The sequence below is a fragment of the Dasypus novemcinctus genome, chromosome X (assembly GCF_030445035.2).
Source record: "Dasypus novemcinctus isolate mDasNov1 chromosome X, mDasNov1.1.hap2, whole genome shotgun sequence".
In the NCBI taxonomy this organism is placed as follows: Eukaryota; Metazoa; Chordata; class Mammalia; order Cingulata; family Dasypodidae; genus Dasypus; species Dasypus novemcinctus.
Window position 1 is genome coordinate 43,543,804 of NC_080704.1, and position 14,839 is coordinate 43,558,642.

Consider the following 14,839-nt stretch of genomic DNA (forward strand, 5'->3'; position numbering starts at 1 on the left):
GATAGATTGGTAATAATTTCTGAAATACATGAAATATAACTGCAATAGATTAAATATAAGAGTTGTCAAGGTTGTCAAGAAAGTAAAGGAGAGTAAACTTGAAAACAAGGTAGTACCAATGGATGGAAGAGACACAGAGAGTATAGGAAGGTATGTATAGTTGTTTGCCATGAAGAAGAGAAATGCAGCGCTTGACCTCAAGAAACTTATCTGACAATTATGGTGAGGCCTTGATGGTGTAGGAGCTGACCTGGCACTCAAAGCTAAACCACAGTGCTCTCTTGTAGGACATAGCAATCTTACAAAACACCAGCCATCCCACAAGGTCACTCTGTGACCATGATAAAGTTAGATAAAGACCATTTCATAATCTTGTCTAAGCAGAGACAAAACCAAGGTCACCGTTCAAGCCACAAAGTGCCAAACATCCTCTATCTTAGCTAATATAATGCCTGCTGCTTCTGTCTCAAGTATAATATAAGTGCCTGCTGCTCTGATCTTTCCTCCTTCTAGAAAAAATTTAGAGATACCCAATCATAGAATTGTCTCTACCTCCTGACAGCATCTAATCCAGAGCAAATTCCTGCTTCCTTGAACCTTCCCCCAAATCCCTTAACAGAATCCCAATTTCTATAATAAATCCTTTCTAACATCCTCTTGCTGAGACACCCCATGATTCCTCATAGTGTGCATTCTCCCTCATTGCCATAAGCAATAATCTGAACTCCTCCAACACAGGTGGTGCCTGGTGGTCTTTGGCAGGAGAGTAATGACAATCGCTACATAGATATTTCAAAGTCACCTATAGTTTAGCAAATTCCCATAATCCAGTGTCAAGGGAGAGATTCACATCAGAGGAATCTCACATTGAATTTTTTTCCTTCTTTTTTATTTTTTAATCAATTTTTTTATTTTCAAAGAAACATTAGATTGCAAAAATGTTACATAAAAATATAGGGGATTCCCATATGCTCCACTCCTCCCCCTCCCGCACTTTCCCACATCAACAACATTCCTCATTAGTGTGGTAAATTTGTTAGAATTGATGAACACATATTGAAGCTTGCTACTAACCATGAACTACAGTTTACATTATAGTTTATACTCTGTCCCTCACAATTTTGTAGGTTATAACAAAATATACAATGGCCTGTATCTGTCACTGCAATGTCATACAGGACAACTCCAACGTCCTGAACATGCCCCCAAGTTACACCTATTCTTCCTTCTTCCTCCCTCAGAACTTCTGGTGGCCACTGCCTTTATATCAATGATGAGTTCTCCCATTGCTAGAATAACAGTAAGTCTGTAATAGAATAATAGTAAGTAGACTTTAGTCCATTGTTCATTACCCGATCTTGAGGATTTGGGGATGGTGATGCCCACTCTGCCTCTAATTGAGAGGGGGCTTAGATCTCATGGAGCAGATGGATGGAACTGTCTTGGTTGAAATCTGTTCCTTGGGCTGGGTGTTATCCATCATCATCTTGTTAGTTGTCCTGGGTGAGTCCAATGAACTGGAGCGTAGGTGTTGCAACTCCACATTTAGTTTTGTGCCTTGGCATACTACCTTGACATACTCTTTTGCATTTCTATCGGTTATATATATTAGAAGAATCCTTCCCCTTTATTTAGAATGCTTTGCTCACTGTGATATAGAACTTTTACCTACATACACTAGAGGGATTTTTAAAAATATGAAAATACCATACATAGATATATGTATGATTTAAATAGTCTTGAAAAGAACACCTATATATTCACCACCCATTTTTTTTTTTAAGATTTATTTATTTATTTAGTTCCCCCCCTCCCCTGGTTGTCTGTTCTTGGTGTCTATTTGCTGCGTCTTGTTTCTTTGTCCGCTTCTGTTGTCGTCAGCGGCACGGGAAGTGTGGGCGGCGCCATTCCTGGGCAGGCTGCTCTTTCTTTTCATGCTGGGCGGCTTTCCTCACGGGCGCACTCCTTGCGCGTGGGGCTCCCCCACACGGGGGACACCCCTGCGTGGCACGGCACTCCTTGCGCTCATCAGCACTGCGCATGGCCAGCTCCACACCGGTCAAGGAGGCCCGGGGTTTGAACCGCGGACCTCCCATATGGTAGACGGACGCCCTAACCACTGGGCCAAAGTCCGTTTTCCCTATTCACCACCCATTTTAAGAATTCGATACCAATATCTTTGAAGACTACAGTGTGCACCCATCCTGATTCAATCTCCTTCCATTACCTCCAGAGATAAAATTAGACTGTGCTTTTTCTTTATGGTTTTACTTCATTTTTTTTTGTATTCCTAATATTTTCTAGTTTTGCATTTTTGAATGTTATAGAAATGGAATCAGACTCTGTGTATCCTTTTGTGATTTTTTTAAGGGCAACATCTTGTTGCAAGTTTTAGCCATGATTATGCTAATAGCATTACATTCATTTCACTGTTGTATCATATTCCTCTAATATATCTATTTCCTCATTGATGGACATTTAGGTTATTTCACTTTATGATGTTGTAAAAATACTACTATGACATTCTTGTACATGTGGCCTGGCAAATATGTACAAGAGCTTCCCTAGGATAGAGTTTTTCAAACTGTGAGTCATGACTCATTGGTGGGCCATGAAATAAATATACTGGGTTGAGACCAGAATTTTTAAAAAATGAAATAGAATAGAAATTGCCAGTATACTTACACATATACATGTCTGTGTGTGTGTGTATTTTCTGGATTGGGATGTAATATGTGTTTCTTACAGTGACCTCTGCCAATAAGGCTTGAAAAGACTCCTGTAGAATGTGTACCTGGTAATGTAATTGCCATGCAAGTGGAATGAGCATTTTCAGCTTTAAATGATAATGCCAAATTGTTTTGTTTTGTTTTGGTCTGGTTTTTTTGGGTTTCGTTGTTGTTGTTGGTGGTGGTGGTGGGTTTATTGTTGTTGTTATTGTTGGTGTTTGAGGGATTGAACCCGAGACCTCACATGTGGGAAGCTGGCACTCCACCACTGAGCCGCATTAGCTTCCCTGAGTTGGTTTTCTTGTCGTTTGTTTTGCTTGTTGTTCATTTTTGTTTTTTCAGGAGGCACTGGGAACCAAACCTGTGACCTCCCAAATGGGAGGCTGAGGCTCAACTGCTTGAGACACATCCATTCCCTTCAAATTGTTTTTGAAAGTGGTTGCAGCAATTTAAAGTTCTACCAGTTTTATATAAAGTTGCCTTTACTTCACAATCTCACCAACACTTGGTATCATGAAAAGTTTAAAATTTTTATCAAGATGGTAGATATAAGACAATATTTCACTGTGGCTTTAATTTGTATTTTTCTGATTATAAATGAAGTTGGAACATCTTTTCATATGTTTATTGGCCATTTGTTCCTTTTCTGTGATAGGACTTACTATGTGTTGTGTCCAGTTTTCTGTTGGGCTGTTAGTTTTTTCCTTATTGATTTAGAGGTGTTCTTTATGATCCTCTTTATCTCTAGAAATGCTTAAAGTCTATTTTGTATCCAATTAATACAACTATATCAGATTTAGTTTGGTTACTAGATTCATGGTATGTATTTTTTTACCATTTGACTTTCAACCTTTCTGTGTCCTTACGTTTAAGCTGAGTCTTTTGTATATAGCATATATGCTATTTTAAAATAAATGTAATATATTTAAATATTTGCTACACCTAAATGCTATATATATAATGTATTGCTATATATAAAAATATACATGCTACATATATTAAATACATGCTAAAACATATGCTACATATAATTTCTTGAAGTCTGATCTGAAAATCTTTTAAAACTATATATTATAATTGATGTTTATACAGGTTACATTTGCTTAGGTTTATCCACCATTTTACCAATTTCATTGCTCATCATTTCTTTTTATATCTCAGATTTTTAAGCTCCTCTGGAAGTACAGCCTTTAGATGTTGCTTTATGAGACTCTGTCGGTGATAAATTATTTCAGGTTTTGTTTTGCTGAAAATGTCTTTATTTAATCCTCATCCCTGATACACTATTCTAGGATAATGGTCATTTCCTCCCAGAATTTTGAAGATACCGCTTCATTTGGCTTCTGTATTTCATTATTGCTATTAAAAGTCAGCTGTAATTCTAATTGTCATTCCTTTGTAGGCAATCTGGTGGGAGGTTTTTTTCCTCCTCCACAGCTACTTTTTACAAATTTTCTTTATCTGTAGTGTTCTGCAATTTCCCCACAGTATGTCCAGGGATTTCTTTTTACTTTTCCTGTTTGAGAAGGAAGGAAGGAATCAAACTAGACCATAAACTCCCTTTAGGTCTGGTCCTTATTTGTCTTTTTCACTTCTGTATTCTTAGCCCAACACAGGCCTGCTACATAGTCAGAATGCAATTAATAATTGCTGTGTAATTAATACATTTATTAATAGTTCTAATTAATTTTCTCAATAACGAGGAAACTAATACGTTATTGCAGCATATCTAAAAAGCATATCTTATCTCATAGGTCTCCCATATTAATAAAAGTTAAAAGGAGAAAATGAATCTTTCGGGTTTTAGCCTACTTTTTTTAGGATAAGATTACCTGTGTTTCCTCTATAAATCTAAAGAGAACTTAACTTCGCATTTATATAAGCTTCCTAGTAAAAATTTGAAGTCACTGGAGTTTAATTCTAAAGAAAATCAGGGACTAGCAAATTCTGTATCCTCGGTAATCATTATTCACCAATAATGCATGTAATCCGATGTAATTGCACTCACACTCATTCTTCAGGATATGACCCAAAAGAGATACAGAGTCAATATCAAGCCTTGTATTTTTCAATAATTGTATTGATATGGAAGTGATTGAAATTTTATAGTGAATATCAAGTGTATTTTCTTTCCTCTTTCACCCCCCTTCCTTCCTACCATTGTAACTCCCAACACATGCATGTGTATGGACACACACTTACACACACACACAATCACAGCCCATTATATAAAATACTACATGTTATTCCTTTGCTTCTGTAGTGTTTTACCCTTACTCAAAGACTCATAATCTATCCATTTCCCAGACCTTATTATAGCTGAAAATTATATGTTTTCTTCTTACAATTTTGCCAAATGGCAGGAATGGGCTTTCAGTAAAAGTCTTATCTCTTCCAATATCTTTATAACTTTGGGCAAGTTATTTAACCTATGTGTACTTGGGTTTCCTCATCTGAAAATTGAGAATAACTACTTTATTAGTTATAGTTAGGATTAGAGTGATCATCTATAAAATGCCTAGCACATTACTTGTGCATGGTAGGCACCCAGTAAGTATCGGTCCCCTGTCCTTCTCCCAACCCTTGTATCTACCTCCTAGACCTGGGAGGCAGCAAAGGCATAAGCCCACGAGATTCATCTGATGTTGCAGAGCTCTGAAATGACAAATGACTCAAGAACATATCTGAGTTGAATAAGCACAAGGTTTATAGTTGTTCGCACAAGTATAGCAGGAGATAATGACTAATTCTGAAAACATTCGTTCATTTGTGTTAGGTGTTGCCAGCTCTAGACATATGTGGTAAATATGATATGGTGGTGCTGTATTAGTCAGCTAAAGGGTGATGATGCAAAGTACCAGAAATCTTCTGGCATTTATAAAGGGCATGTATTTGGAGTAGAAGCTTACAGTCACAAGGCCATAAAGCATAAATTGCTTCCCTCACCAAAGTCTGTTGCCCCTTGTTGGAGCAAGATGACTGCCAGTCTCTGAGAGGGTTCAGCCTTCCTCTTCCTCCTAAGGCTCCATGGTCCCAGCTGTAAGCTAGCATAAGGTTTGTCTCTATCCTGGGGCTCATTTCTTTCTGGGCTTTCTCAGCTATTCAGAGCTCTGTTCTCTTCAGTTGCAAACTATCAGGTGAACAGCTTGGCTCTCTCCCTGGGGCTCCAGAGTCCAAAACTAAACCCTCTGTGCTCTCCTCCTCTGTGTTATTTTCTCTGTGAGTCCCCACCGTCTTGGCCCCACTGACATGGCTGAATCAAAGTCCCAATCATAATTTAATCAAGTAAGAGTGAAACCTCTGAATTTAATACAACCTAATATGCCCAGAGGAATAGACCAGTTTACAAACACAATCCAATATCTGTTTTTGAAATTCATAAACAATATCAAATTGCTACACTCCACCCTCTGAATTCCAAAAAGACATTACAATATTCAAAAAACCTTATTTCAGTAGCAATGCTAAGTATAAAATCATATCACAATCAGTTTAGGAAAATTCAGTTTTTCTTGGGGCATGTCCCATCTGGCTGTAGAACTCTGAAACTTACAAAACCATTTATCTGTTTCCAGTATACAAAGGGACAGACAAAGGATAAACATTTGCATCACCATAAGAAGAAATTAGGAGGGAAACATAGTCACGGGTCCAAAACAGTTCTGAAAACATGCAGGGCATACTTCATTAGATATCAAAGTCTGAGAGTCATTCTTAAGATGATGGTTTCTTCTTCCTGGGACCTCATGGGGACCCACCTTTTCCACAGGCTTGCCCAATGGCTATTTTCTTGTTTCCACCCTCATCAGGCATCTGAGTGGTGATCAAGCTCTAGACCCTCACCCTCCAAGAGAAGAGTGTTGGAGTGATGGCCACACTTCACCCAATCGCTGTACAACCCCCTTAGTACAAAGGGGGAAGACAACATTCTCCCTAACCTCTGGCCTACAAGCCCAATCAATCCTCTCAGAGTAATGAGTTGGCGACCTGGCCTTCCTAATCTACTGGGGACAGACCCACCCCTCTCAGATCTATGGGGTGATGTCTTTATTCTCCCCAACTCTTTGGGAATGTGCTCCACCCTCTCTGTAGCCTGGGACAGCAAAACTCTCCCTGAACAGGAGGCTGGAACATCCATCCTCTTTAGCAGCTGGGGCAAACTCACCCTCTCTGTACACATGGGTGGGGTTCCTCTCCTGGCCAAAGGAGATCTCTTAATTCCAGATCTCAGGTTCCATGATTTTCCTCTTAAGCTTTTTTCCCTTCCATGTCTCCCTTCAATGTCCATTTGAGTCCAGGATGACAGTGGTTTTGTTCAACAGCTCTCTCAAAAAGCTTGTTGATTGAGCATGTAAGAAGCAGGGGTCCAAGCCATCAGACAGTAAGATTTTCCACAAGTCTTTCCTAGATAACTGCATTTTCAATACTGATTTACAAATTCCAAGTTTAGATAAGTCTTCAAATGGGGAACTATCATCTGGGGACTTGATTTCTAGAGGCCTGGAATTTCCAGAATCAGTTTCTCATTTTGTTGTTCCCAACAGTTCATTTCTCAGCTTATCTCTCTTGTCTAGCATTTTGTTATATGCTACAAGGAGAAGCCAAGCTGCATTCTCCAAGTTTACTTTGGAAAGTTCTTCAGCTAAATGTCCAGGCTCACCGTTTTCAAATTCTGCCTTCCATGTGACATCAGGAGTCAAGCATGCTAAGTTCTCTGCAACTTTAAAACACAGATCGTCTTTCCTCCAGTTTCCAATAATAGTTTCATCATTTACTTCCAAGGCCTTATAAAAAGTCTCTTCAGCATCCATATTCCTGATAACAGTCTCTTCAAAGCACTCTAGGTCTTTTATAGCAAACATCTCATAATTATTTTCTTCTAAGGCCTTATCAGAAATAACTTTAGTCTCCATATTATTACCAATAGTCTCTTCAAAGCAACCTAGGCCTTTTCCATCAAGCATCTCACGATTCCTCCAAAAAAAATACCCCTTACCCATTTATACAATCATTCCAGCATTTTGGCAATTGCAAAAGCACAAACCCACTCTCTGGTACCAAATTTTGTATTAGTCAGCCAAAGGGGTGCTGATGCAAAGTACCAGAAATCTGTTAGCTCTTATAAAGGGTATATATTTGGGGTAGAAGCTTACAGTCACAAGGCCATAAAGCATAAGTTACTTCCCTCACCAAAGTCTGTTGTCATATGTTGGAGCAAGATGGCTGTTGTTCTCTGCGAGGGTTCAGCCTTCCTCTTTCTCCTAAGGCTCTATGGTCACAGCTCCTTCTGTTCTCAGCTGTAGGCAAGCATAAGGCCTGTCTCTCTCCCTGGGGCTCATTTCTTTCCAGGCTTTCTCAGCTGTTCAGGGCTCTGGTCTTTTCAGCTGCAAACTATCAGGCAAATAGCTTGGCTCTCTTCCCGGGGCTCCAGCATCCAAAACTAAACTCCATGTTCTCCTTCTCTATATCATTTTCTCAACATCCTACTGACTGAATCAAAGCCCTAATCATAATTTAATCAAGTAAAAGTGAAGCCTCTGAATTCAATACAATCTAATACACCCAGAGGAACAAGCCAGTTTACAAACACAATCCAAAATCTATTTTTGGAATTCATAAATAATATCAAACTGTTACAGGCCCATTTACAGAGGTGCACAGGTTGGCTGTGTCCCATTCTCCACTGTCACACAAGAAACCGCTCTCAGTACATTGTCCATCCTACACCATATCCCACGAACATACAAAGAAACAAAAAGACCTAAGAACTTAGCATACCACTATTAGGTGGATTCAATCATTTGTCTACAGTATTCCCCTTTGTTCTTGTTTCTTTCTGTGTGAATTCTTTGCACTGTAAAAGATGTTGGCAAACTTTTTGGAAAAGGGCAAGATAAATATTTTAGGCTTTGTGGGCCATATAGTCTCTGTCGCCACCACTCAACTTTGCAGTTGTAGCATGAAAGCAGCCATAGACAATATACAAACAACTGACCATGACTGTATTCCAAATGGACATTGAAATTTGAATTTCATATATATGTGTATATATAGTTTTTTGCTGTCTGTTCTCTGTGTCCATTTGCTGTGCATTTTTTCTGTCTGCTCATCTTGCTGCGTCAGCTCTCCATGGCACACACGCCATCAGCTATCTACAGTGCAGGGGCCAACTTGCCTTCACAAGGAGGCCCTGGGACATGAACCCAGGGCCTCCCATATGGTAGATGGGAGCCCAACTGATTGAGTCACAGTCGCTTCCCTGAATTTCATATATTTTTGTATGTCATGAAATATTCTCTTGATATTTTTCCAACCATTTAAAAATATAAAAACCATTCCTAGTTCATGGGCCATACACAAAAGTGATAGGGCGAATTTGGCCTACAAGCCATAGTTGGCCTTCCCCTGCCCTACTGCTCTTCTAAATTTTTCTTATTTGTCTTCTTACAATCTGTGCAGGTCACTTCCTGAGTCCAATATTAAAACAAATACATTTCTATGTTTAATTATTTTAATAGTTTTCTATTGCTGCTATAACAAATTACCACAGTTTAGTGGCTTAAAACAAAACTAATTTATTGCATCACAGTTCCATAAGTCAGAAGTCTGGGTTGGTTTGGCCTGTTTCTCTGCTCTAAGTCCCACGATGTCAGAATCAAGGTATTGCCTGGTTGGGTTTTTGTAGGGAGGTTCTAGGAAGAATCCACGTTTGAGCTCATTCTTATTGGCACAATCAGGATCCTTGTGATTGTTGGACTGAAGTCTCCATTTCCTTGCTGATTTTCAGCTGAGAGCCACCTTAGCTCTTAGAGGCCTCTCTCTTCCTTACACATGGATCTCTGTAGCTCAGGACCTTCTCACTGCATCTAAAAGAATGCGGGAAATCTCTCTGCCTTCCCATTTGCAGCACCCCTTCTGACTCTAGCTTCTTTATCTTCTGTTTCTAAGGGCTCATATGATTAATTTGGGCCCACCTGGGTAATCCAGGATAATCTCCCTATATTAAGGTTAGCTGGTTAGTAACCTTCATTTCATCTGAAAAGTGCCTTCCTAGCAGTACCTAAACTAGTGTTTTATTGAATAACCCCGAGATAAGAATCTTGGAGGTACATTTTCAAAATTCTACCTACCACAATTACCACCTGGATTTCCAACATAAATTATGATATATAAGTCTATAGACTAGTTGAGATGCATCCGGAAATAATTAGTCATTCAATAATTTGTTTCTGGTAGCTTACATTTTAGTAGATTTGATGTATTCCATAGCATATTTTATATAGTTATGGTACTAATCCAGTCATCAGTGCTTCTCAGTAGGTTATCTAGCAACTTGGAAGTGAATCTGAGATGTACATGCTGTGGTCTTACCTTTCAATGAATGACTTTCTCCAGGAATAAATTTTTCAGTTTTTCTTAATAGTGAAACTGTTTCTCAGATATGACTTGTTTTGTTCCTTATATTCAGAAACAGAACTTCAGGCTATTTGCCGTGAGGAACAAGATGGATGTATTTTTCTGGAGTGTTTTTATACTCGGAATCCAATTGTAAATTTCCCAGTCCCATCAGTTGCTAGATAGCATGGATATAATTCCTGGGGAGAGAACTCCCTGTTTGAGCCTAGGCTGCTTTTCCTCAGCCACCATGTCAGACTTAAAGCCAATCTTGCTGATTCTCATCCTTAATGACCCAAATATCTATTTCTTTCTTTTCACCCCTCACCTCCATGGTAACCTAGTTTAGATCTTCAGTATTTACTACCCTGTCTATTCTATGAACTTCCTAATTGGTCTACCTGCTTCCAGTTTCTCCCTTCTCCATGTAATCTTCAAGAGATTAGGTGATTCAGCCTGATCTTTAAAAAAGCTACCAGAGTCCCCATTGCCTCCAGAATGACAGTCCCAACTCCTTAGCCTGGCATTCAAAGACTTCTATGACATGGCCTAAATCCTATCTTTCTTTCAGCCTCATTTTTCATATCATTCTTCCATGAATCTCTTACCCCAGTTATACACAGGCCTCTTTACCATTCCCAGAATATGCCCTCTGGAGCTGTTGGTACAGTAGTATTCACCTAATTAACTAAGCCCATACTTTCATTATAATGAGATATATATTTATACTACTGGATGATTTCAACAGATGTTAAAAATCCTTGTTCTATTCCTAAAAGTGAACTTCGTAGCAACACAACTCCTAAAAGCTGAAATCTGAGTATCCTAACTCATTCTACAAGTATTTACTGAACATAGTTCCAAGCACTGTTCATAGAAATGAACAAGATAGCCGAGGCTCTTGCCCTCATGTCTGTAAGGATATATAAATAAAGGTAATATGGTAAAGTGATGGGGGAGTAGACAATCATTCATTTAATAAAGAAATATTTATTGAGAGCTTAGTCTCTGAAAGACTGTCTTCAAGGTACTACAAAGATAAATCAGATACTAACTCTCAGTAAGCTTACAGCCCAGTAATCATGAGAGCACCTGGGTATAAATAACTCTAACATAAAGCAGAAAATGCTAGAGGTTGTGGGAGACATATAGACAAACATGAGGGCTATAGATATTTCAGCAGAGAAGGTAGGGGAAGATTTCATGTAGTCATTGCAGGTGGGATGAATAAGATGGATATGATTGTTCAAGGATCATTCTTTCCCACAATCCATATTCAATTGATTACAAAATCCAGGCCCTTCTACCCCCTACATTTTGCATTTCTTTCTTCTTCTCTATTAGTCTTGCTATTTCCTTAATAAGGGTCTTGTCATCTCTATCCAGGACTATTCTCTCTGTTCTAACCCATTCTCCATGTCACATCAATATATCTTTCTAAAACAGCATCTGAGTATGACTCCTTGCCATTCAAAACTTAAACTGTTCCCTATTGCTTTACAGGGATTATCAATTTACCCATCAGCAGAGTGGTTAAGAACCTGTGCCATAGGCCAGGCTGCCTGAGTTAGATCCTGTCTATACCACTTACCAACTATGTAATCTGAAGTAGTTCATTTCATTGTTCTAAGTCTCAGTTTACTCACCTATGAAACGGAGATATAATCATTACACAGTGTCGTTATATGGATAAAAATATGTATGAAGAGCAATTAGCAAGTGCCTGGCACATAGGATGTATTTAATAGTAGCAATTATTAGTGCCATAAATTACTACAGAGGTTGAGAAAGCTCTAACACCATACTCTATAAATAACTGGCTATTTGCTTCTTGATTAGAGATTTTTGAGAGTTTCATTATCTTTCTAAATAACTGGATTTCAATGCTCTCCCCTTTTCCCTCGAGTAGGCAGCTAAGGATTATCACTGGCGAATGGTTTTTTGAAGAAAAGGCAAAACGTTTCAAGCAAGTCAGTGTTCTGGGCACTGATGTTGTCCGACAGTCCATCCTAAGAAGAAGTCCAGGTAATCAAATCAATTCCTTGCTTTCAAAATTGCTTTAATTTTCATATGAGAGGACTCACTAACTTCCTTATAGTATGTAGCAAATGAGCACAGCTGAATTTCCTGACCCCCTTAGGTCACTTTAAGACTTGATAACATGAAAAAAATCAGATAACTTTTCTTTAAATCTGCAGTTTATACCAGGGAAGGGGGGGGGAGTAGTAGAAAATAAAATCCATAGTGATTTTCACTGAGATTTTGAAATGAGGCATTTATCCTCATCACAGACAGTTCTTTTCCTAAATGCACTCCCAGTGCTTTACTAAGCATTTAAGAAACTAGCATATAAAAGATGAACAGAATGATTCACATTGTAAAAGTAATACTTTATTTTTCAACAGAATTTACTTCAGAGTTCATTTAAATGGTAATTTTCCTAATTTCAGTGGTTCTCAACCAAGGGTTCATATTGTGCAATTTACTCCCCCACAAAGAAAAAATAATCCAGGGAGCATTTGGAAATGCAAGGGGGCATTTCTGGTTGTCACAATGATAAGGGCACAGTGGCATTTAGTGGGCATGGGCCAGGTACACTAAATGGCCTGCAATGCACAGGACAGTCTCACTCAATGAAGAATTATCCTGTCATTGAATGAAAATGACAACTCACCTTGAGAATGTTATTCAGTGCATTCGAACTATATATATATAAATATATATATATATATATTTTTTTAGGAGTTACCAGGGATTGAATCCTGGACCTTGTACATGGGAAGCAGGTGCTCAACTCTTGAGCTACATTCACTCCCCAGTGAGATTTGTTTTTTTTTTCCAATTTGTTAGTTTGCATTGTTTTTAGGGGGCACCAGAGATTGAACCCAGGACCTTGTATATGGGAAGCAGGCACTCAACCACTTGAGCTACGTCCACTCCCACAAACTATAATTTGATTTGTTAAATATTGACTTGAAATTGTGTTTAGGAGCATATTTCTCATATATGGTGTAGTGGAGGGTAGAATAGGCTTCTTTTTTTTTTTTTTTTAATTTTTTTATTTTTTATTGACTTTGTAATAATATTACATTAAAAATATATATGTGAGGTCCCATTCAACCCCACCCCCCCACCCCCCCTCTCCCCCCCCCCAACAACACTCGTTCCCATCATCATGACACATCCATTGGATTTGGTAAGTACATCTTTGGGCACCTCTGCACCTCATATACATTGGTTCACATCATGGCCCATACTCTCCTCTATTCCATCATGTAGGCCCTGTGAGGATTTACAATGTCCGGTGATTACCTCTGAAGCACCATCCAGGGCAGCTCCATGTCCCGAAGACGCCTCCACCTCTCATCTCTTCCTGCCTTTCCCCATACCCTTTGTCCATTATGTCCACTTTTCCCAATCCAATGCCACCTCTTCTATGTGGACACTGGATTGGTTGTGTCCATTGCACCTTTATGTCAAGAGGAGGCTCAGATTCCACCTGGATGCTTGATGCAATCCTCCCATTTTCAGTTGTAATCACTCTAGGCTCCATGGTGTGGTGGTTGTCCTTCTTCACCTCCATCTTAGCTGAGTGTGGTAAGTCCAATAAATCAGATTGTAGGTGCTGGAGTCTGTTGAGGCTCAGGATCTGGCTATCACATTGTCAGTCCAGAGATTCAAATCCCCTAAATATATCTTAAACCCCAACATTAACTGCACCTCCAGCACATTAGAATAGGCTTCTTTTGACCTATTCCTAGGCTATCCTATCTTTTATACGCAGAAGACGAGTGCTCTTGTTTTTTTTTTTTTAAGCCTTGCAGGTAGGTTTAAGAAGCTTGGAACTGATTCCAGTGCCACTTCTGCATGTGGCACTAGCAAATAGGGGGCTTCCCTGGATGGGTGCTATCATGTGTGATGCCACAGAGTTAAAGAGTGGGTTAGAGTGGATTGGGTTTTTTGGAGGGGGAATGAAGGATTTTAAGTTCCGACTCAATTTCTTTCACAATTACAGGAGTATTTCTCTTTATAGGTTTTTTTATTGTTCTTCAGTCAGTGTCGCTAAGTTAATTAATTTACCCATTTACCCTGAGTTTTCAAATTTATAAGCAGAATTGATCAAATAGCCTCTTTTCTGCATTATACCTTTATCTGTAGTGCCTTTCCTCTTTATTTTTCAAAGTAATTTTGCAAGAGATTTATCTGTTTTATTATTCATTTCAGTGACCAACTTCTGACTCTTTGTGTACTGTTATGTGTTGTGTTCTATTTCAGCTATTTCGGTTCTTATCCTTAATATTTCCTTCCTCCTACTCTATCCGGGTATAAGGCTATCTATGAGGTGCAGAGGTGCCCAAAGATGTACTTACCAAATCCAATGGATGTGTCATGATGATGGGAACGAGTGTTGTTGGGGGGGGGTGGGGGGAGAGGGGGGGTGGGGGGATGGGGTTGAATGGGACCTCACATATATATTTTTAATGTAATATTATTACAAAGTCAATAAAAAATAAAAAAATTAAAAAAAAAAAAAGAGTGGGTTAGAATTCAAATTTCAGCTATAGCTGCTTCCTCCACTCAAACCTCACCACCTTCCAGAGTGTGTACTGTCCTCCAAGGCAGCAGATATGTCAGTGTGCACAAGTGCCCTTCCTCCCAGGAAGTCTGGCTTATGTGCTCAGAAGTCAGGTACATTTGCTACAAGCCCATGCTAA

The 14,839-nt window shown here is 39.0% G+C and overlaps 1 protein-coding gene across 2 annotated transcripts in view; it reads left to right on the plus strand.

The window, feature by feature from the left end:
• SYTL5 (synaptotagmin like 5) overlaps positions 1-14,839 on the plus strand; it is a 287,943-nt gene that overhangs the window by 202,153 nt on the left and 70,951 nt on the right. For both annotated transcript variants that reach the window (XM_058292189.2, XM_058292188.2), the window contains exon 4: positions 12,034-12,149. In XM_058292189.2, coding sequence (XP_058148172.1) covers positions 12,034-12,149 — 116 coding nt within the window. The remainder of the gene's footprint in view (positions 1-12,033; positions 12,150-14,839) is intronic.